This window comes from Lontra canadensis, unplaced genomic scaffold, assembly GCF_010015895.1.
Source record: "Lontra canadensis isolate GAN:19392208 unplaced genomic scaffold, GSC_riverotter_1.0 scaffold156, whole genome shotgun sequence".
In the NCBI taxonomy this organism is placed as follows: Eukaryota; Metazoa; Chordata; class Mammalia; order Carnivora; family Mustelidae; genus Lontra; species Lontra canadensis.
In genome coordinates, this window is record NW_022631150.1 from 1,228,767 (window position 1) to 1,252,144 (window position 23,378).

Consider the following 23,378-nt stretch of genomic DNA (forward strand, 5'->3'; position numbering starts at 1 on the left):
TACACCTGCCTTACCAAAACAAATCTGCTTATCGTGAAATTGACATTATTAATAACTTAAATAGAGTGGGTCTTAAAAGTTATTCAAAGACAGGCAAAAATTAAAAGTGACCCCACTTCCGACTTTCAATTAAGAAAGTTAAAATGTTTCACAGTCACATTTCTTCAGCATTTTGAGAACAAGCAGGTCCTTCCTTTTCAGAGACTGCACAGAAAACCCCTATAATACTCATGTTTACACACATCATGGTGACACGGGTAACAGCTGTAACCTCACTTGCCAAATGGAATAGCTATCATTGCATCAAAAACACTTATTCTTAAGGCACTGTTTAAAAACAAAACTGATCTAATGATGAAGCAAAATTTCTGTAAGTAAATACAATGCTCTATAACACAAGAAGCTTACTATGACTGTCTGAATACAATACTGTCCTCCAGAAATGACACCTGTAACAAGTACAACATTGTAACTATTGCTTTTGTAGGAAAACAAAGAACAGCTCACAAAGAAAGTTTTACATGTAAATTTATCTTGTAACTTTGAATTAATTTTGGCAATGATCTAGTCTCTTGTCTGATTATTATTCATTACTTATTTTTTGAAAATCAGGATAAAAATTTTCAGAAATCAGGATAAAAATGTGATCTAATTCTGAAAGATTTGGAAGTCTGAATTTCTAATTTACTGCAAAATGTAATCTGTGACTTGTCAACTAGTAAATGATAGTTTACGGCATATAAACGCTAATATATGAAAACAGCTGCCTTCTCTCATTGTAAAAAATAATCGAAATTCCCTTTTGATGCTCTACATAGTAGTGGATTGTGATTATTACATGTCCTTTATCTGACTCTTCATTTATATAATGTTTGTAAATGCTTCTCTTCTTTCAGTGACAGTAAATGGTATATCTTAGATTAAGCTTTTCTCTTGAAGCAAAGGGCTTTTACATATTTGGTGAAAAAGTCTACAATCATTAAGATCATATGACAATATAGTTCTAAAGTTGGTACACTGTTGTGATATTATTTTACAAAAAGCAAAAATATTTTTCAAAGTAGTTAGATGGGGTCAAATACCACACCAGTGCTAAAAAAATTATCCAGCTTTAAAAATTCTATCAGAATCCATTATTAAACATTGACCGAAATTAATGGTGACTTTATAGTAATATAATACCTAAAGTAACAATGAAATCATCTCACATCTTTGAGCTTTATTTCCATCTTAAAGCACAGATAATAAAAATAAAAATAGTAAGCATGCTTCAGTGGGAAATGTGCTGGAGAAACAATAAAGATGAACTGGTATTATAAATTACCATTCACATATGCGAGACATAAAGCCCTAAATAACATATTAAATAAAAAACAGATTTAAATTGAGTATGTTGGCAAAGGGAAGCCATAGGACACTACACAAATAAAGCTCTATAGAAATACTGGTTATCAACATCACTAGAAATCAGAGTAATTAGGGATATGTAATTTAGTACGATGATGCAGTAAATATTTCAGGGTGCTATGCTTTTAAATGGAAGGACTATATACAGTGATATATTTATCATTTAACAATTTAATCCACTTCTCTTTTTAGAAACATTTTCAGTTTTACTTCTGCGTTCTTAAAAATTTTTATCCTACATGTCAAACAATGCATTTTGAAATCTGGTGCAAAAGAACAGGTGTATGCTGGGGATGGGGAGACACACACACACACACACACACACACACACACACAGTCTTTTCAGGCTTCCTCTTCAGATATTTACTTGTGCTCAACAAAAAGAACACCAGGAAAGCTAGAATAGGATACTTGTCTCTGCTCAAAGAGAGAAACTTTACAGCTTCTTCCTAAGCATTTTTAAAATTCTGCTCTTTCTTGACACATTTTTGAAGAGACTATCTTATATCTATGAAGTGGTAATTGGCAACATACGGCAGATTTCAAAGGTTTTGGACAGTTGTTAATTATTACAGTGACTTGAAATTAGTACTCAAAGTATTTTCAAAGCTAGCCTATACACATTCACTACTTAGAGGGAGAAAAATAATAATAACCATTAAATAGAGTGAAGCAATATCTATTTTTGAAATACATGCTGTGGAAAAGAATTGCTTAATAATTTTACAACAACAGAAAGGTTGGCTAAGATAGTCTACCCTACACGAATCTGCCCTCTTTTCACAACACGCTTTTCTGCTTGCTTCATGCAAAAACCACAGTCTGCCAAAGTCAGTTTAATACCTCCAAACTGGGGAAAACAAAAAGCATAAAAATTTGATGAAATTTATAATAGAAAAAAAGAAAAAGTATCACCTGAATTTCTGTCACGTTAATCACAAAAATGTTTTTGGCTACTCTTTCAGAGCAGAAGCAGCTTTGTGCAAAATATGCAAACACTAATTCTCTAAGAGGAGGTTAGTTTTCATATTAAAAAAGTCATTGTCATGATCTAAAACTGAGGGCACAACACTGAACAAGCTAACAATTAATTTCTTTCTTGGTGATTAGCTAAACTATGAAAACTGTGGGAGATATGTAACACTCATTTTCATATACACTTATAAGCCTAATCATCTTAGCTGATTTTAGATCACATGCTACATTCACCTGAAGAATTGTTTTTAAAATTTCAAGCTGTGAAGACACCTCCAATTGGTTTTAAATTGTAACTTGAAACATGATAATGCTGTCTATATACTCACGTTTGCAAATTTTTCCCCTTTCTTCCTGCAGAAGGCTTTTTTCCATTAAATTGAAAAAACAATACAGTTAATACTTCAATTTGAGGATGGTTCTGGTTGCAAAAAAACCCCCAATACCCAAGAAATGTTTTATGGCAAATCAAATGTCTATTATAAAAATCAGAATCCCAGTGATTAAAGAACAAATGAAACAGAAAACCTGAGCCACAGTGAGATTCAAGGCAACTGAAGGCAGTTATCAATATTCTAGCACCGTAAATTTAAAGTAGCTTAAGTTCTTGTGATTTCCAGGTAAAACCTAACAAATGAGTAGCCTTTGGTCATAAAGAGAAATTCAAACATGAGTTCTACTTCTCTAGATATTTTCCTTATAAATTACTATAGCGACATGAGGGATTAGGAAGAAACACGGTTCCTGCTGGAAGAGAAATTTCTACAGTGGGGTAAGGTGCCAGAAAATCTCCCCTGAAATCAGTTCATCACAGCTGCATGAACTAAAACCAGAATTCCAAATTGAATCAGTTATAATGAAGTTCAGTTCTTCAGTGTTTAATGCAGACTTTTTGAGACTCTGATATATATATATACCAAGGACTGGTAGTGCAAGATGATTGATTAATGGGACTCCCTTGTGCAAAACTTAAAATTAAGATTTGGTGCTGGTTCAAACCATCTACCCAACAACATGCCTTAGTCACAGTCAATTTACCTCAATATATTTTGGTTTTCTTCAAACCTTTGCCTCTTTTCTTAACATATTTCCTTACTTCATAGAGAAAATTTGGTCTTCAACCCTCTGAAATCTTCATTTTCAAACCTATAAAAGAATATACATCTTGCCTCCACCTTCAATGTCTTTTCTTCTAGTGTCCTTCTGTTCGAGATTAGTACCTCCATCTATTCCCTTGGGGATACTTATAGTTCTTCCTAATTCTACTTTCAAGTTCTCTACTGACTGTTTCCTTATAGGATATAAGCACAGATCTTTCTACTTCAGTATAAAAACAAATAGCAAACAATCAAAAACTCTCTCAATGATTCCATAATTTCCTTAAGCTTCACTAAAAGCTACACTCATTGAAAAACAGCACATAACTACTACCCATTTAACTTAAACATTCAATCTCAACCAAGTACAACTAAGCTTTTCTCCACCAGAAGACTAAATCTGAAGTTAAAGTCACCACACCCAAGACTTCAAATGGTCAGTTAACAGACTGATTTAAGCAGCTAGGATCTCTAACACTGCCCACCACTCTCCTCTCTTGTTTTTGGAAAACTATTTTCTGTTGGTTTATCCTACCACTGCTTATCAGGGTTGTTTGCTAGACCCACGGAACCTTCTCTTCCCCCACACTGCAAGCTTACCCTGGGCAGCAACATTTGTTTCCATCACTTCATCTGCCAACTATGCTGATGTTTCTTTTTCTTTCTTTCTTTCCCTTCCTCCCTCCCTCCCTCCCTCTCTTATTATTATGTTCAGTTAGCCACCATAGATTACGTCATTAGTTTCAGAAGTAGTGTTCAGTAACACCCAGCGCTCATCACAAGACGTTTTTTAAATCCAAAACTCTTCCAATCAGTAGGTTCAAGACTCAACCAACTTTTCCTCGACTATTTACTTCCTCAGGAAAGCTTTGCTATCTACCTAAGTTGCCTTGGCCAGAAAGGTGGGAAGCCTACACTGCCATCTCGCCCTCCACAGAGAATCAGCCATGAAGTCAATTCGGTGCTCTGACATCTGACCTCATTCTTTCTCCAGTCAGTGCTTTGGGTCAGGCCTTCCTCTCTGCTTGCAAACTACTGCAATCGCCTCTGGATTTGTTTTCCCTATCTCCTGTTTCTCTAATTCTTCTGCACTGCTGACAACATGCTCTTTCTAAAATACTAATTTTATTCAGTAACATTTCTGGTTAAAACCCACCATCAGTTGTTCTACTAGGTAAAGTCCATAGTTTTTAGCCTGACATACAAAGCTTTCCATATTCTAACAACTACCTAGCTCTCCAACCTTATCACTCCTTTTCTTATTTTCCGGCTACAACAAAATGCATGGAGCTCTGCAGACCCGCCAGGTTGTTTCACGTCTCTGTGACTCAGCTCTTACTGTTCCATTTCCAGGAATGGGCTTTCCTTTAGGCTCCATCTTCCTGGTGGATGCCAACTCCTTTTTCAAGCTTTAGCTCAAGTATTACATCACGTGTGAAAAGCCTTTCAGATTCTCCCAGGAGAATTTACTCCCTTCCCTGTCTCTCCACTATGTCTTGTGTATTTTCTATCTTCTATTATCACAACACCAGTAACATTTTGGTGTGCTTATGTATTTAGTTAATTACCATCCACCAAACTGTAATCTTCTTGAGGGTAAAGAACCAGTTTTTGTTCATCTTTCTTTAGTGAATAACTCATATAGCACTAATAAGAACTGCATGGAAGTCAAATGACTTAATATACATGTGAAAGGAGTATATGTTTACTGTCTTGCCCAAACTTAACATGGTATTTGTGTTGAACCCTATTCTGTGCAAATCTCAACCTAATTTTTACCTCTTCATGATAAAAATACCCAAACTTGTTTTAGGAGATTAAAAAAATTATCTTCTCTGGATTCTCTATTTTTTAAACCTTTTTATTTTTCAGACTTCCCAAATCTTTTTTTTTTTTTTAAAGGTTTTATTTATTTACTTGACATGAGAGAGAGAGAGTATAGGCAGGGGGAGCAGGAGGGAGAGGGCAAAGCAGGCTCCCTGCTCATTGTTTTTTTTTTAAGATTTTATTTATTGTCAGAGAGAGAGCGAGCACAGGCAGACAGAATGGCAGGCAGAGGCAGAGGGAGAAGCAGGCTCCCCGCCGAGCAAGGAGCCCGATGTGACACTCGATCCCAGGACGCTGGGATCATGACCTGAGCCAAAGGCAGCTGCTTAACCAACTGAGCCACCCAGGAGTCCCTGCTCATTGGGTTTGATCGCAGGACCCTGGGACCATGACCTGAGTCAAAGGCAAGCGATTCACTGACTGAGCCACCCAGGCACCCCCCAAATCTAACTTTTTAATGATAGGAATTAGAGAATAAAAGGCTTCAATGTAAGGAACACATTAAAATACATGGTTTAATACTCAAATTTAAATCTAGAAATGAATTGTGAAATAATAGAAAAAAAAATATTGGTTTCTGCCTCCAGTTTCTGGCACAGAGCTCTTAAAACCCTGTGATTTCCTAAGTGATAAAAACTACTAGGAGGATCTTTTGTTCTAGTATTTGGTCTTTGACTCTGGTTCCAGACACCGACTTCTTAACATATCTTGGAATTTCCTGGGTGACAGAAATGTCTTTTCTTCTGCTGAAGTGACTCTTGGTGTGCTCTTTCTCTCCAGAAAGACCAAGCCATGATTAGAAACTTGGAAGTTTTAGCCCATCCCTCATTTTTCAGAGAGGGGAGAGGGGTTAGAAATGAAATTATAACTGACCATGACTACCTGAAGAAACCTCCATAAAACTCCCCATCATATGGGGTCTGGAGAGCTTCCAGGGTGGTGAACACACGGGAATGCTGGAGAACGGTGTGCCTACAGAGGTCATGGAAGCTCCAGGACCCTTCCCACACACTCTGCCCTATGCAGCTCTTCCATCTGGATGTTTATCTGTATCCTTTATAATAAACTGGCAAATAGTAAGTAATTTGTTTTCCTGAGTTCTTAGTGAGCTGCTCCAGCAAATTAATTGAACCTGAGGAACTGTCATGTTTCCAATTTATAGCTGATTGGTCAGAAACACAGGTAACAACCTGGACCTGCAAATGACATTGGAAATGGCAGGGGTGGAGGCAGGGAGAGCAGGTGAAGTATTGTGGGACTGAGTCCTTAACTTGTGGGATCTGCCAATCTGCTACCATCCCTAGGTATACAGTGTCAAAACGGAGTCAAATTGTAGAACATCCAGCTGGGATCGCAGAGAACCACTTGGTGTGGGGAAAACCACAGCACATTTGGTGTCAGAAGTGTTTCAGGTACTGGTAGCAGTGCAAGAGTAAAGGAGACACTTGGAAGAAAAACTGGCTTTTCCTAACACAAGGACTTTTTCTAAAATTTCCAGGAATGAAATTCCGTAATTTTAGTGGCCTATTGTGGCCTGTACCACTCCTACAGTCAAGCCAGTCTCCCAAATACTGTCAAAATAACAATACTTGATTTGCTATTATCCAGTTTTGGAATGACATGAAGAAATAATTACAAGCATTAAAAACAAATTATTAAAAAGAAACTGTCCAAAAAACTGCATGCCATTATTCTATTCAAATCTCAAATATCCAAACTTTTTTTAGGAGATTAAAAAAATTATCTTCTCTGGATTCTCTATTTTTTAAACTTTTTTACTTTTCAGTGAACAAATGTTCTAAGATATATCTGACTGTAATTATTACCTTACTTGTATAAAATTATTCTACTAAACATAATTAATCAACTTTAGCTTGGCTGCCCTTATATTCATCTTGGGTAGGGGTTATTAATAATTAAACAAACAAATAAATAGAGTTTCATGGCATTAATAAGTTGACAGAGGAGTTTGAAAATTCAGAAATACAAGATCAGAGGTTGAGGCAATACTACATAAAGCTGAAAAAAAGGAAAGAAGGAAGGGAGGGAAAACAGGGAGGAAGAGGGAAGATGGGAGGAAGGGAGTATGGCAGAATGGAAGGAAAAAGGAGAGAAAGCAGAAAGAGTTGTTTCTCCCTGAGGGAATTCATAATTGAACTCACAAAGACAGGCAGAATTAATGATAATTTAAGGAAGAGTAGGCCCAATTATATCACATGCCAGGTATGAATATAAATATGTTTGGGAACATAAGAAAAACAAATTAATTATGTTTATGAGGAATAATACAAAGCTTAATGGAAACAGATTCCAGCTAATACCATTTCTAATATACTTCAATCCAACCCGAAGCAAAGAAAGGAGCAAGGAAATTTGTAAATTATAAATTCATATGTAGATATTTATGAGCTCTATCAGTTCAGAGCAATACAACACTTCTAATACCAGTTACTATCTTCGAGCAATCGGGTGAGAACTCTCAGCTTCTCATCATCAAATCTGTATCTAAGTAAGCATCTACCCAGTTTCTACTTATGTGCCGATCAGAAGGGATGAAAAATCCCTTCTCTTAAGGCCAGTGTCTCCGTGAGCATTCAGGACTACATCTCCTCTCACTTTTTCAAGGACTTGAGTCCAGCAATTACCACCTCCATGGTAATTCTTCTCCATCACCACTGAATTATCCCAATCAGCAGATAAGTATGCTTTAATATTGTCCATTTAAGATTCCTCTTCAGTCCCTGTTTCTTTGCTCCCCAGTCAAAATTTATGGGCTTCCATTTTGTCCTTGACCCATTTCAATTGTGCTTTTGTCTTTGTCACATATTGAAATGGTTTTCATCAAGGTAACCAAAGGACACCATCAAGCCAAATACAATTGTCAATTTTCTATCCTCATTTCCTCATTTTCTCAGTAGCATGTGACAGTTTACTACTCTTCTTTCTTGAAATACTCTCCTCTAGGCTTCCCTGACATCCCCTTCTCCTGGACGAGTGCCTCAGGTTTTTAGCTCTCTCTCCCCAGGTGATCTTACCCAATCTGACAGATTAAAAATATAGAGCACTAGCCCTGACTTTCCTGAGTCTTGAGACTCAGAAATTCAACTATTACACAACTATATCCATATCCAAAACTCCACTCCTAAAATTGCTCCCTCCACTCCAGCATTCCTCTTTAAAAAGCACTACTAGCATCTGTACAATTGCTGGAAGTGACAACAGTTTCTTCACTTACACCGCATCCAACCCATCACCGAGCTGTGTTAAATTTACTTCCAAAATGTATCGCAATTCTGTCCATTGCCTGCATCTTCATTATTGCCACTGGTAAATTAATTAAACAGGAGGCCAAGAGTCTGAGGCAGTTCTAATGCCATGGTGGCTAGGCTTACAGGCTACAGAAACAAGCCCAAATCTAAGACTGTAAATACCTCAAGGTTACAAAATCAAAACCTAAGGACAACCAATCACCAACAGCCAATTAGGCTTTAAAGTATGGCCAATCTATAATTTCCTTGCTTTGCTTCAGCCTTTCTTCTATAAAAGTCTTTCCTCAGTTCCTGCCTGTGGAGCACTTCTAACCACTTCCAGTTTGGGACTATGCCATTCAAATCAATTTTTTTGTTTAAACTTACTTATTTATTAAAAATTTTAATAGCTATCTGTTTATCTTTTATCATTCTTAGTCCAGGCTACCATCTCCTCTTGGATTACCATAAAAGTCAGCCAACTGATCTCTCTACTTGAAAGATTTATTCCCCTTTTAAAATCTCTTCTCACATTCTCCCCAACTTAATAATCTCCATCACTGCTTCTCTGATTAAACCAATACCAAAATCTTTACTGAAGGTTTAGCAGAACACGTCAACCTCAAATATGCCTCTTTGGCATAAGGATTATTTTGAGAAACTGCAGATACTAGAGAAGCTCTGAGAACAAGTATAGAAGCTGCCCTTTAATAAGAGAAATTTACATTAAAAAAGGGGCCTCTAGTTGGAAGAGAGCTGTGCCCAGAAAACTTTTTCACCTCCTTCCTTTACCAAACAGTTCCTCCTCTCAGCTTCCCCTCTCAGCCTTCCCATTTTGAAGCCCGACCTTTATTCCTTCCCTCCAGTAAAGATGGTAGAAAAGCCTCAACTGCCTGGCAGCTTTGTGGTCTCCTATCTTTGTGGGGCTCCCATATAGACATAATTATTTTTCTTAAGTCAATTTAACTTTTAGACCAGCCACAGAATCTAGGACAGAAGGGAAATTATTCCTCCCTTGCATTTCCACACTAACAGACATGCATGAGCTCCTGATCACCTCTCCAACCTGGCCATCAAACACTGCTTCCCTTTGCTTGCTCACTATTACTACTTATACACAGTGATCTTCTTTCTGCTCTCCAGCATGCCAGTTATCTCTCTAGATGAGGACTTCTTCAGGACAGGATCTACTCCTTGTCAAGTGTTTCTCTCAGAGAGGTCTTTAAGAAGAATAGTTTACTACGGGCAGCCTTACCTACCAGTCACTCTCTGTCCCAGGGGACTATTTTTATTATCTTCAACATCACTTGCTATCTGAAATTGTATTATTATTTCCTTTTTTATTGTTTGTCTCCCTATAACAAAATGTGCCTATACACTGTTATATCCCAAGCACACGTGCACACAAACACACCATACTTAGTAGGCAAGGATTAAAGAATGTTAACAGAAAAAAGGAATGAATTTTCAACAACATAAAACTTTGGCTGGGATTCAGGGAAGAAGAAACTTGGATACTTGGTAAAAATTTACTATCCTGGTTGTAACAGAAGAGAAATGCAGAAATATACTTTGCTTTCAAGATTAAAGACTTTTGACAATGGTGCTCAGACCATTCAATGGGGCAAGAATAGCCTTTTCAACAAATGGTGCTGAGACAACTAGAGAGCCACACGCAATGGGATAAAATTAGACCTCTACATCACATTATACATAGAAAAACATGAACTCAAAATAATCACAGACCTAAATGTTAAACATATTAAAATTTTAAAAAAAGGAACTAAATCTTTGGAATGCAGAGTTCGGGGCAATGGTTTCTTAGATATGGCGCCACAATCAAAGTGACAAAAGAAAAAAACAGATAAACTGAATTTCATAAAAATTAAAAGCTTTCTGATTTAAAGGCCACCATCTAGAAAGTGGAAAGACAACTCACGAAGTGGAATAAAACATTTGCAAATCATCTATCTGATAAGAGACTTATTTCCAGAACATACAAAGAACTCTAAAACGTAAACATTAAAAAGACAAAAAAAAAAATTTAAAGAATGCACAAAGGATTTGAACAGATATTTCTCCAAGTAAGATACAAAAATGACAGGTCAAAATGTTCAGTGCCATTAGTCATTAGGGAAACACAAATCAAAAAGCACAATGAGGTATCATTTCTTACCCACCAGGATACTATTTCCTAAAAAAGACAGAAAATAACAAGTGTTGGCACAAATGGGGAGAAACTGGAACCCTTATACATTCCTGGTGGGAATATAAAATTGTATAACTGCTTTGGGTAAGTTTAGTAGTTTTAGAAAACATTAAATGCAGAGTTATCATATGCCCTGGCAATTCTGCTGCTTGATATATATCCCAAGAAATGAAAACATATGCTTACAGAAAAATGTGCACACACATGATCGTGGTAGCATTGTCTGTAGTAGCCCCAAAGTGGAAACAACCCAAATGTCTATAAGCTGATGAACTGGTAAAAAAAATGTAATACATTTATATAATGGAATCATATATGGCAATTAAAAGTAGCATTTATAACATGTGACAAATGGAGGAATTATGAAAATCTTAATCTAAGTGAAAGAAGCCAGTTATAAATGACCACATATTATTTGCTTCCATGTATATAAAATGTCCACAATAGGCAAACCCATAGAGACAAAAAGTGTTTTAGTGGTTACCAGGAGTTTATGTGTGTATGTGTATGTGTGTATGTGTATAAACATATAGGAATAAGGACTGCCAAGAGAAAGAGGATTTCTTTTTGGAGGGAATAAAAGTTTCAAAATCAAATAGTAGTGATACTTGCACACTTTGTTATCAGGGTAAAAACCCGTAAATTGCACACTTTAAAAAGGTAAATATTTTGGTATGTGAATTATCTCTCAATAAAATGTATAAAAAATAACTAAAGTAACTAGTAAGGTTAATCTTTCCAAATACTTCCAAAAAAATATGTCACTGTAAGTTCAATGAGCATTTATTCTACTTTTGATTCGTACTTAGGATACAAAGATGAATAGAACAAGATCCTTCATCCACAGAGAGGTTCCAGATTAGCAGATAAGAGTTTCCATAAACCTTTGCCAAATACATGCAGAACACTTTACTATCTGGACATTCAGAGAGTTTTATAAAAGCAGCGTGGGTATTTATTTGTTAAAGAGAAATACCTCTGAATTGCTAGTCAGAAAATCAGTTATTTTTTGGACTTTGGTTTTATATACTATGTATATTTAAGAAGATTCAGCAATCTTAGAGTTATAATCGTCATACTAATCATTGCTATCAGGAACAAGTTTCCTGAACATCTGCAGCCCAAGTCAGAATATAGCTTGTTCTCTTCCCCTCCCCCGCCATCTTCCTTCCCCTTGTCTATATTCCATTATCCTGTTTGTGATGATTAGGTAAAAAAGTGATGGGTCCTCACTGATACTGGACAGCTCAGTGATGGGGTGAGCCCAGTATTTTCTGCCATGTTTCCTCTATAAGATGCCCCATGTGAAAAGAAATAATAGCCTACTACTTACTTCTGTATTCCAAGTGCCTGCCACATGGGAGTAGATGTCTACTAAATAAAAAAAATACTTACGCTGCACTGTTATTACATAAAGCAGTCTCTGAACATACAAACACCAGTCTAATTCTGTTCTGAAGGTCTCATCCTTTCACCTCATGACAGATATAATTACATTTCATAAATGAATGAATGTCTAATTATTCAACTGAATTTTGGGAGTAGACAGAAGAAGAGGGAAGGACAAACGTGCCATTCCAACTCTTTTAAATTAACATTTATTTTCTTGAGAACTGAGTTAAAGGTTGGATATAAAATAAACTTACTTATAAAAGGAAGAAAGCTGCTGTGTTAAAAGCATCTCAGATACAATTTTGTTGAAATTATTTAATAATCAGAGCCTTTTTATATGCTACTATTTTTAGATTAACTTTGGGGTCTTGAGGAAATTATTTAATATCAATAAGCCTCAGGTTTCTCCTTTCTAAAGCTGGAATAACAATAATATCTAATTTGTGTCTCAGGATTGCTACATAGCTAAATGGGAAAAGAAGTGTGAAACATTGGCATAAATAATCAAGAGCATTACCAGCACAGTCTATCATTGCTATTCATGGGCAGCTTACATGCATTTCAAGGCTTACACAATTTATTCAGCATACGTCTCCTGGACCTGTACTGGTGTCTCTTACCTATTAAGTATCATATATAATTTTTTTTCAGAGGATCAAATGACTGTGCAGGTCCTTTACTAAAAGTATATCCCTATCACTTAATATTCTTAAATCTTCAAAAATAGGAAGGTACTTGCTAAATCCTCAGATTCCTATATGTAATTCCTTGATAAATTCAAGTTGAAATAAGGAAAATACACATCTGATTAACTTTTGTAAAAGTCCTATTTAAAAGTATGAATGGTACATTTCAATTCTTTGGTACATCACAGTCAAAGCTACAGTTTTCAAGTTTTCTTCTTCTTCTTTTTTTTAAAGATTTTATTTATTTATTTGAGAAAGAGAGAGAATGAGAGAGAGTGAGCATGAGAGGAGGAAGGTCAGAGTTAGAGAAAGAGACCCCTTGCTGAGCAGGGAGCCCTATGTGGGACTTGATCCCAGGACTCTGGGATCATGACCTGACCTGAAGGCAGTCACTCAACCAACTGAGCCACCCAGGTCCAAATTATCTTTCTTCTAATAAAAATTATTTACCTTTGCAGCACAGGCTTGTATCACCTCCTAAAAGAAAAACAATACACTAAGCAGGGAAATATTCATAATTTCTCTTTAATACAATTATCGACTCTTCTCAATACATCCTGATATTAATCTTTTAATAACCAAAATCAACATTTGGGAGAGTTTCTTTCTTACCCTATACCTGTCACTCTGTATTGTGAATTAAAGAGACTCAATGAGTTCTTGGTAAATCTAACTTGCCACAACAGAAGGCACTGAGATAAAGACCCTGGAGGGCCTACATGTATCTGTCTCAAGAAGGACATATGGCTTCAATAAATTTAATGACAAACAATAATAATAAACTGGTAAACGCTAAAATTCTACAAGAGCACTAACAAGTTTCAAAGACACACCCAGATTTAATTGCCATTTATAATTATCTCCATAAATAACAATGCCCACAAATATAATTCCCACATTAATAATTTATTTCATAGGAAATCTAAGAATAAACCTTACTGAGTGGCAAAGTATATGATACATATTGAAAGAGCTACAGGAAGGAACTGCCAAGAATTCATGGGACAAGGCCAAGAGAAGATCACTTCTGAAAAAGAAACTAGTAAAAGTCAACATATAATGAATGATTTGAAAATTTGCTGCTAAGGAGACACAAAAAAATACTCAACTCCAAAAGGGTTGGCTAGCATGTATCATCAACGTACAAAAGAACAAGAGAAAAGAAAAATGGTAATGATGAATGTGGAGTTTAGGAAAAAAGAAAACAGAAAGAGGAACATCAATTTTTTATCCAAAAATTTCTAAGGGAGAGATATTCTGTCTAACGGATATTAGTAATTTGATCCCTAAAAGGAGAAGGTGAAACTGACTGGTCATGAGGTCTGACTGCATAGACTAAATCTCAGCTCCAGTGCCTGCCATCTCTGTAACATGGGCAATACAGCAGGGGCTCTGGAAACCTCAGCTTCAAGTTCCATAAAATGGGGGTAATACTAGCACCCACATTATACGATGGTTTTGAGGATTAAATATGATGAACATGTAAAGCAATTAGCCCAGGAATTCATTACGTCAGTTATTACTCATAATTATACAGATGCTGGTTAACACCAAACAAGCATTATTAGGTGAAATCTCCTATAGGGCAAAGAAAATTAACCTTTTTTTTTTCAAAGCTACCATAAAATGTCTTTAAACCCATCTAATCCCTATTCCTATGACTCTGCTTAATAATCAACTCTGTAACCATTAACCTGGGTTTCAGATTAATTTTAAAAAGGGAGAGTGGTCTTGAGTGGGCAGGCAACTGGAAAGAAACTTTTCACTATAAGATTTTTTTTTTTTTTAGGTTTATAAATAAATTTTTTAAGACTGATTACTCCTAGTAGGTAACCCAGATTCTGAGCAAGTCTGGATGCACTGACAGGAACAAATTTTAAAACCTTAAAATGAATTTTGTCAATGCTCTCAAGATACTGTCTACCTAGGAGATCCTATCTGGGCTGCAGGATGCCTTCCAGGGACTGCTATTGCAGCAACACAGTCAAACCTGTTCTCTCTCTCTCTCTCTCTGTGTGTGTGTGTGTGTGTGTGTGTGTGTGTTATGTAAGCCACCATACAGTACATCATTAATTTTTGATATAGTGTTCCGTGATTCATTGTTTGCATATAACACCCAGTGTACCATGTAATCTGTGCCCTCCTTAATACCCATCACCAGTCTCACCCATCCTCACACCCACCCTCCCTTCTAAAACTTTCCATTTGTTTCCCAGAGTCCATAGTCTCTCATGGTTCATCTCCCCTTCCAATTTCTCCCCCTTCATTTTCCCCTTCTCCTGTCCTCCATGCTATTCCTTATGTTCCACAAGTAAGTGAAACCATATGATAATTTACTTTCTCTGTTTGACTTATTTAATTTAGCATAATCTCCTCCAGTCCCATCCATGTTGATGCAAAAGTTGGGTATTCATCCTTTCTGATGGTTGAGTAATACTCCACTGTATATATGGACCACATCTTCTTTATCCATTAGTCTGTTGAAGGACATGTGGCTCTTTTCACATTTTGGCTATTGTGGACATTGCTGCTATGAACTTTGGGGTGCAAATGGCCCTTTCTTTTCACTACATCTGTACCTTTGGGGTAAATACCATCTGTATCTTCGGGGTAAATATCCAGTAGTGCAATTGCCAGATCATAGGGTAAAGTGGTAAAGTTATTTTTAATTTTTTGAGGAACCAATTCATGGAACCCAAAGAGAACAAAGACGCATCGATCCAAAGCCTATGGGATATGGCGAAGGCAGTCCTAAGGGGGAAATACACAGCCACCCAAGCCTTACTCAGAAAAACAGAAAAATCCTGAATATGCAAACTATCTTTATACCTTAAAGATCTGGAGAATCAACAACAAATTAAGTCTAACCCACACATGAAAGGGAAAATTAAGATTAGAGCAGAGATCAATGAATTAGAAACCAGAACTATAGTAGAACACATCAATGAAACTAGAAGCTGGTTCTTTGAAAGAATTAATAATATTGTTAAGCCACTGGCCAGACTTACCCAAAAGAAAAGAGAAAGGACCCAAATTAATAAAATGATGAATGAAAGGGGGGAGATCACGACTAACACCAAGAAAATAGAAATAATCATCAGAAATTATTATCAACAGCTAAATGCCAATAAGTTAAGCAACCTAGAAGAAATGGATGCATTCCTGAAAAACTATAAACTTCCAAGACTGAAATAGGAAGAAACTGACAACCTGAATAGATCAATATCTAGTAACGAGATTGAAGCCCTGATCAAAAGCCTCCCAAAAAACAAGAGTTCAGGGCCTGATGGATTCCCTGGGGAATTCTACCAAATATTCAAAGAAGAAATAATACCTATTCTCCTGAAGAGGTTTCAAAAAACAGAAACAGAAGGAAAACTTCCAGACTCTTTCTACGAGGCCAGTATTACCTTGATCCCCAAACCAGGCAAAGACCCCATCAAAAAGGAGAATTTGAGACCAATATCCCTGATGAACACAGATGCCAAAATTCTCAACAAGATCCTAGCTAATAGGATTTAACAGTACATAAAAACCTCTTATGTAGGAAACATCAAAAGGACTACATGGTAAAGCTATAGAGAACACAGAATTCTCTATTTTTGTATCCGTTACTCATTAATCAGTAAACATCTATTAAATGCCAATTGAACTAAATTGGTTATGCAATTCACACACACACACACACACAGCCACACCCCCATACCTTAAACTTGCACTATATTTTATTTAAGAAATTCTTACTGTGGTTACAAAGAAAGAAGTATCTCCAGTAATACAGAATAATACAGAAGTAATTTTATATTATAGAAAGAATCTATAATATAGAAGTAATCAAGTCTTCTCTATTATACTTCTCTGTTAGACCAGTGTTATAGTCTTTAATGGATTAAGTAATAACCTGACAAAAAAAAAAATTGGGAATCTACCAAAATAAATTACAGGAAACAAGAAAAAGACTTTGTGACAAAAGGTAAAAATCCAGTCAACCTCAAATGTTTGCAAAATATAAAAAGAACAGAGCTGCCATGGGAATAAAGATAACTTTTGTTTTTTATTCCCATACATGTTATATACCCACCGCAGAAAAAAAACCCACTGCAGATAACATTTGGAAAAAAGTTCAGTGAATTGTCTCAACGTGGGAAAAATACAGGTTTTCAAAAAACACAGGAAACAAAGTTTTCAAATCCAAAGGCAGCCTCGATCTACCTCTATCCCATGCAAATGGATATACTCAATAATTTTAAAAAAGAAAGATGTGATAAAAGCTCAATAAATTACTGATTCTAAGAGAAATGAATTTTTCTCTTACAATAAATTACCAATGTGCTTCCCCCATGCCTTTGATGTCATATCTTAAAAAATATCTTTCTGATTTTTCCTTTACATCTGCTTTCTTTTGTTCATATATCCTTTCATTTACCTGAAGATGACAGCTATGTAAGATGATGGAAAAGAAAAGCTACAAGACTGAGTTGATTCCAGGATGTTAACTTTTATAGTATGAAGATCAACAGATTGTAGGAAACCTCTTTTATCTGTAAGTCAGTTTCTCTTAAATCTGCAAAATCATTTTTTCATGTAAAATTTTAGATAGAGGATACTTCTTTTCTTCCTAGTGAAGAAAGATTTTCCTCTAATTTTCAAAACTCAATTTGTCTATTTCTACTTCTTTTTAAAAACTAGAACATCATACATTATTCAATTAAATTATATGTTAAAACACACAGAATTATAACACTGAAATAAACTTACTAATTCATAGTGTATATTCTAAAATTTATACTGAGAAGAATAAAAATATTTCTCTGCTATTCCAACTAAACCTGCAGTCTGATATACCTGAAATTCTAATTTTCTCAAGAGAGAAAAGGAGAGAAAGTAAATACAGTCCTAACTAAAGGTGCCTCAGTGTAGCTCCTGACATGTTTGGTTTAAAACTGGTCAAGATTCCTATCAAAGGAGGAGAGAAAGGGATAATATTTATTAAGTGCCAGGCACTGTGCCAAAAGGTGAGAACACAATAAGGAACGAGTCTGCACAGTCCCTGTCTTCAAGGAGCTCAAGGCTAACTCTAACTAAAAGAACTACTATGGTCAAAGAGCATAAATATTTTTAAGGATATTTAAGCTTCTCCATACATCTTACCCTTGAGAAAGACTGTGTAGTAATTTATAAATAACAGGATAAATAGCACAATATTTTTAACTAAGCATCCTCCTCCTCATTTTCATAATCTATTTTCCAGTTTTATGGGTAACACCTGGTTTTTGAGGCACTTATTTTCTTGTAGTGAGATAACAGTCCTTTTAAATATGCTTAAGGAATATCTGTATCCACTCTTTTTGGAAGTATGTACTTATTATAATTTTATCCATTTCTTTGTGGAGGTCTAATTTTCTTTATTGTTTAGTTTTGCATATTAAGGAGGCTGTTCCTAACACATTTTATATAAATATTTTCCCAGGTTGGTGTTTGTTGTGCTTGTGTGTGTTGTACATATGCATACATACGCTTCCATTTTTAAACAGCAAAACAGGTCTTGGGCTGGTTTTTATAGAAGTATCAGTTCAAGAAAGCATGTAGGTTATCCTAAATTGGTCTATTTACTGCAATGAGTGATGTCAGAACAAACACCACAAAGGAACTATAAAAGCACAAGAAAGCCTATTTTAAAATAATTAACTTACTTTGTTGAATTAGTATTTATTGTCATGGCAATGTGAAACAGAATCAACATTCTGTTTTAAAATTTCCAACTTCTCAACTGCATAAAATTATTATACATACTGTGACAGAATCGAGTCTCTGTTTCACTTGCTGCATCCTCATTGAAGAACGTTCAGTATGGACACAGTCATCAATCTGAAAAGAGTCTTGGTGAGGCCCTTTAGGATAGGTGCTTAAAGCATCTTGACTTTGGTGTATTCCACGTAATGGAAATGTTCCATTGTAGCATTTGAACATTTCAGCCTCTTGCTGGGCAACTGGAAAAATAAATCCATAAATAGTTCAAGTCAATACAACAAAAGCACAATGAAATAATTAAGCCATGAAATTACAGCATTAAATAACTGATCAGAAACCACATAATACATTTTAAAAACTGGGTAATAAGAAAACAACATGACTGACAAAATGGGAAGTTTTTAAAATATTATAAAAACACAAAAAAGGAAAAAATAATGTCACAGATAATTTACGTCAGGCAGTATTATCACTGAGCCTTGAAGGCCATGGCAATCTCGGTCTGGTAAGCAATAAGCTGGGATGGGAGCCCAATTTATTTATATGTATACAGAAAGTATCTAATATAAAAACTCAAAGGCATACAGAGTAGAACTAAAGGAAAGGCAAGAATAATAAAAATAATTATTTACAAACCCATCTCCCTAAAACAACTGTTTTCATATTTCTATACCCCTCTTAATCTTTATGCATATGTACATTTTATGCAAGATACCATAATGTGAATAAAATGTAAAGTTTTTCAATTTAAATACAGACATCTTCCATATCTTTACTACTCTGTAATTACCATTTTTAAGTCCTTTACAACATCTCATCTAATGAAGCAGTTACTTATTTATGCATTCTTCTATTACTGAATATTTACAATGTTTTTTGTCTTCTCTCATTACAGACCATGTATGTAGGAGTACTTTCATAGTTTAAATTATTTCTTAAAATAATTCTTTCTTTGGATTTAATTATCCAGCATGGAATAGATGGTCAACAGGGTGAATGTTTCTGATGATGATGACGATGACAAGGACAACAGCATATATATTGCACGTTATGGTTTTTATTTTTATTTTATTTTATTTAAAGATTTTATTTATTTATTTGACAGACAGAGATCACAAGTAGGCAGAGAGACAGGCAGAGAGAGAGGGGGAAGCAGGCTCCCCGCCAAGCAAGGAGCCTGATGTGGGGCTCGATCCCAGGACCCTGGGATCATGACCTGAGCCAAAGGCAGAGGCTTTAACCCCCTGAGCCACCCAGGCGCCCCTGCACTTTATGGTTTTTAGAGGGCTTTCACATATATTATCTCATTTGATCATTTAAACTAAAGGAATTTGAAAATTTGTAAGCACCTGTTTGAATATTAAAAGGAGAAAAAAATATACCGTGATCATTTAAAAAGTATTTTAATTATATAATTTTAAATAGAAGGCCTTTATAAACATAACATGAAAAATAACTGATATAATCAAGATTTGTAATAGGGAAACAATAGACCAGACTTCAGGGATTCTGTGTACTACTGAAGTTACATACAGAAATATGAATGTGTATAAATGTTTTTGGAAATCAGATCTGTACTTTTATCAGATTATTTGTCAAAGGACTGCATGAGTCAGAAAATGTTAAGAATTGTCAACATAAAAGATGGACAGATTTTGCTACATAAACATTTACAGAGTCTTCATTAAAATAAAAAAATTATCATAATCAAAATTAAAAAGCAAATGACAAGTAATACAGTTCTTCTAACTCTGGCCAAAGTAAGAGTAAAAAAGGACCAGATGTGCCTCCTGCTTGACACTACCAAAAAGGAGAGAGAATGTATAAAAGGAAGAAATAAAACCATCTTTCTTTACAGATAGGATCATCTATACAGAGCTAAGATGAAGGCGAGGCAAGTGAAGTACATGAGGAAAAAAATTTAAGGAGACTTGCTCAATCTCAGGTCCTGGCCCCACTTTGTGTAAGAAATCTGAATGGCATCTAAACAATGAGCCATTAGAACTAATAATCAACTTTAGGCAAGGTTCCAGGATACAAGAGCAGTAAGCAGAAATAACTCTATTTCTATATTCAAGTAAGAAAAAGAAATTGGAAATTTAAAAGATATATCATTTACAATGCTATAAAAATATTTCATACTTCAGGAAATACTGATGAAGGATGTGAGGGTGCCTGGGTGGCTCAGTCAGTTAAGCATCTGCCTTTGGCCAGGTCATGATCCCAGGGTCCTAGTATCGAGTCCTTCACGGGCTCCCTGCTCATTAGGGAGCCTGCTTCTCTCTCTGCCCCTTTGCCTCCACTTGTTTTCTCCTCTCTCTCTCAAAAATAAAAATACTTTTAAAAAAAGGTGTGAAAGACATGCATACTGAAAACTACAAAACTGCTGAGAGAAACTGAAGAAGAACCTAAAATAAAGAAATACATTATGTTCATGGTTGGACTAATCAGTGTTGTTAAAATATCAATTCTCCTCAAATGACCTGTACATTCAGTGTTATTCCACTCGAAATTCCAGTAGGTCACTTTTGGAGAAATTGTCAAATTCTAAAATCCACACAGAAATGCGAAGAACCCAGAAGAGTTAAAACAACTTTGAAAAAAGAACAAAGGGGACTTGTACAACTTGACTTCAAGTCTTACCATTAAGCTGCAGTAATCAAGACACTTCATTATTGGCATAAAGATAAACAAATAGAATGAGAGAACAGAGAAGAGCCTAGCATGTATGGACAAGGTGTAAAGGGAATTCCATGTAAAAAAGATAGTCTTTTCAATAAATAGCGCTAGAACAATTAGATACTCATATGTGAGCAAATGAACTTTGATATATACTTTATACCATGTACAATAATAACTCAAAATGAATCTACATGTAAAACATAAAACCATAAGACACTTTCATAGAACACAATGGAGAATATTTTTGTGAGCTTGGATTAGTCAAAAGTTTGTAGATACAAAACCAAAAATCCATATAAGAAAAAAATTGGTAATTTTGCACTTCATCAATATTTCAAACATTTGTTCTTGAAAACTGTCAAGAAAGCAATTAGAAGGCAAGACAAAGACTGGGGGAAATGTTTGCAAATTATGTATCTAACTGAGCTCCGCTTGTATAGAGAAAACCTAACTGTTAATTAAAAGTCAATAGTCAGAAAACGAAGAAGCCAATTAAAAAACGGGCAAAAGATTTAAACAGACACTTCACTGAAGAAGATAAATGGATAGCAAATATGTACATGAAAAGATGGCTCAACATCATTAGTCACAAAAGATAAACAAATTAAAACCACTGTGAAATAGCACTGCCCACTTATGAGAGGGGCTAAAATGGAAAAGACAGTCCACTTCATATTTAGCAAGTCTAGGGGTGCCTGGGTGGCTCAGTGAGTTAAAGCCTCTGCCTTCAGCTCAGGTCATGATCCCAGGGCCCAGGGATCCAGCCCCACCTGGGGCTCTCTGCTCAGCAGGGAGCCTGCTTCCTCCTCTCTCTCTGCCTGCTTCTCTGCCTACTTATGATCTCCGTCTGTCAAATAAATAAATAAAATCTTTTAAAAAAAATTTTAGCAAGCCTATGGATATACTGAAACATTCACACACTGTTGGTAGGAAGGTTAAATGGCCTAACCACTTTTTAAAAAGTCTGGCAGCTTCTTAAGAAGTTAAATGGTCATCTTCAATGGGATACAGCCCTTCTATTCTTAGGAATTTCCTCAGGAGAAATGAAAGCACGTGCTTATACCAAGACTTGTAGATGCATATTCTTAGCAGCTTATTTCTAATAGTTAAAAGCTGGGTACAACCCCAACACCCATCAACAGGTAGGCAGAAAAACAAACTGTGATCTATCAAAAAATGAAAAAATACACAGAAATAAAAAGGATGAACTATTGATAAAATCTAAAATATAGATGTCTCAAAGTAATTATGAGTGACCGAAGCCAGACAAAAAAAGAGTACATGGTATAAATGGTCTCACTTATATACAATTCTAGAGAATGGAGATTAATTCATAGTGATTGCTTGGGGGAAAGAGGAGGTAAGGAGAGATTTCAAAGGAGCACAAAGTAACTTAGAGATGATGGATATGTTATCTTCATTGAGATGATGGTTTCACAAGTGTTTAAATATGTCTACACTTATCAAAATGTACATTTTAAACATACAGTTTATTGCATATCATTGTACCCTAATAAAAAAGCTGCTCACACTAAAAAAAGCAAATGACAAGCTAGTGATAAAAGGGGTTAATATTCTTTTTTTTAAAAAAAGATTTTATTCGAGAGAGAAAGAATGCATGCATGTACACACACAAATGGGAGGAGGGACAGAGGGAGAGGGACAAGCATTCCCTGCTGAACGGGGAGCCAGATGTGGCTCCATCCCTGGAGATCATGACCTGAGCCAAAGTTAGATGCTTAATCAACTGAGCCACCCAGGTACCCTGGGGATTAATATTCTTAACAAGCAGAGTCCCCATAAAATGAATTAAAAATAAATAATCTAACAAAAATGGGCAGAGGACCACTATAAAAAATTCACAAAAGAATAATTATGTGGCCAATAAAAAAATGTATTCAACCTCACGAATAAGAAGGAATAAAGGGGGGAAAAAAGGAAAATTAGAAAGTGATGGGTTCTTTTTAGTTTTTTTTTTTTTTTGCCTGATTCATTGAACTTCAAAATACTTTTTCCTAAGAAATAAACTGCATAAGAGTAGCCAGGTGTGTATTGAAGTACTGCTTAAAATACTGAAAAAATACGTAACAGCAGAATTGTACAA

General features: G+C 35.5%; 1 protein-coding gene across 2 annotated transcripts in view; it reads right to left on the bottom strand.

Annotated features, from left to right (window-relative positions):
• The window catches only part of AHI1 (Abelson helper integration site 1), a 207,327-nt gene that overhangs the window by 113,516 nt on the left and 70,433 nt on the right, over window positions 1–23,378 (bottom strand). For both annotated transcript variants that reach the window (XM_032844822.1, XM_032844821.1), the window contains one exon: window positions 18,635–18,831. In XM_032844822.1, coding sequence (XP_032700713.1) covers window positions 18,635–18,831 — 197 coding nt within the window. The remainder of the gene's footprint in view (window positions 1–18,634; window positions 18,832–23,378) is intronic.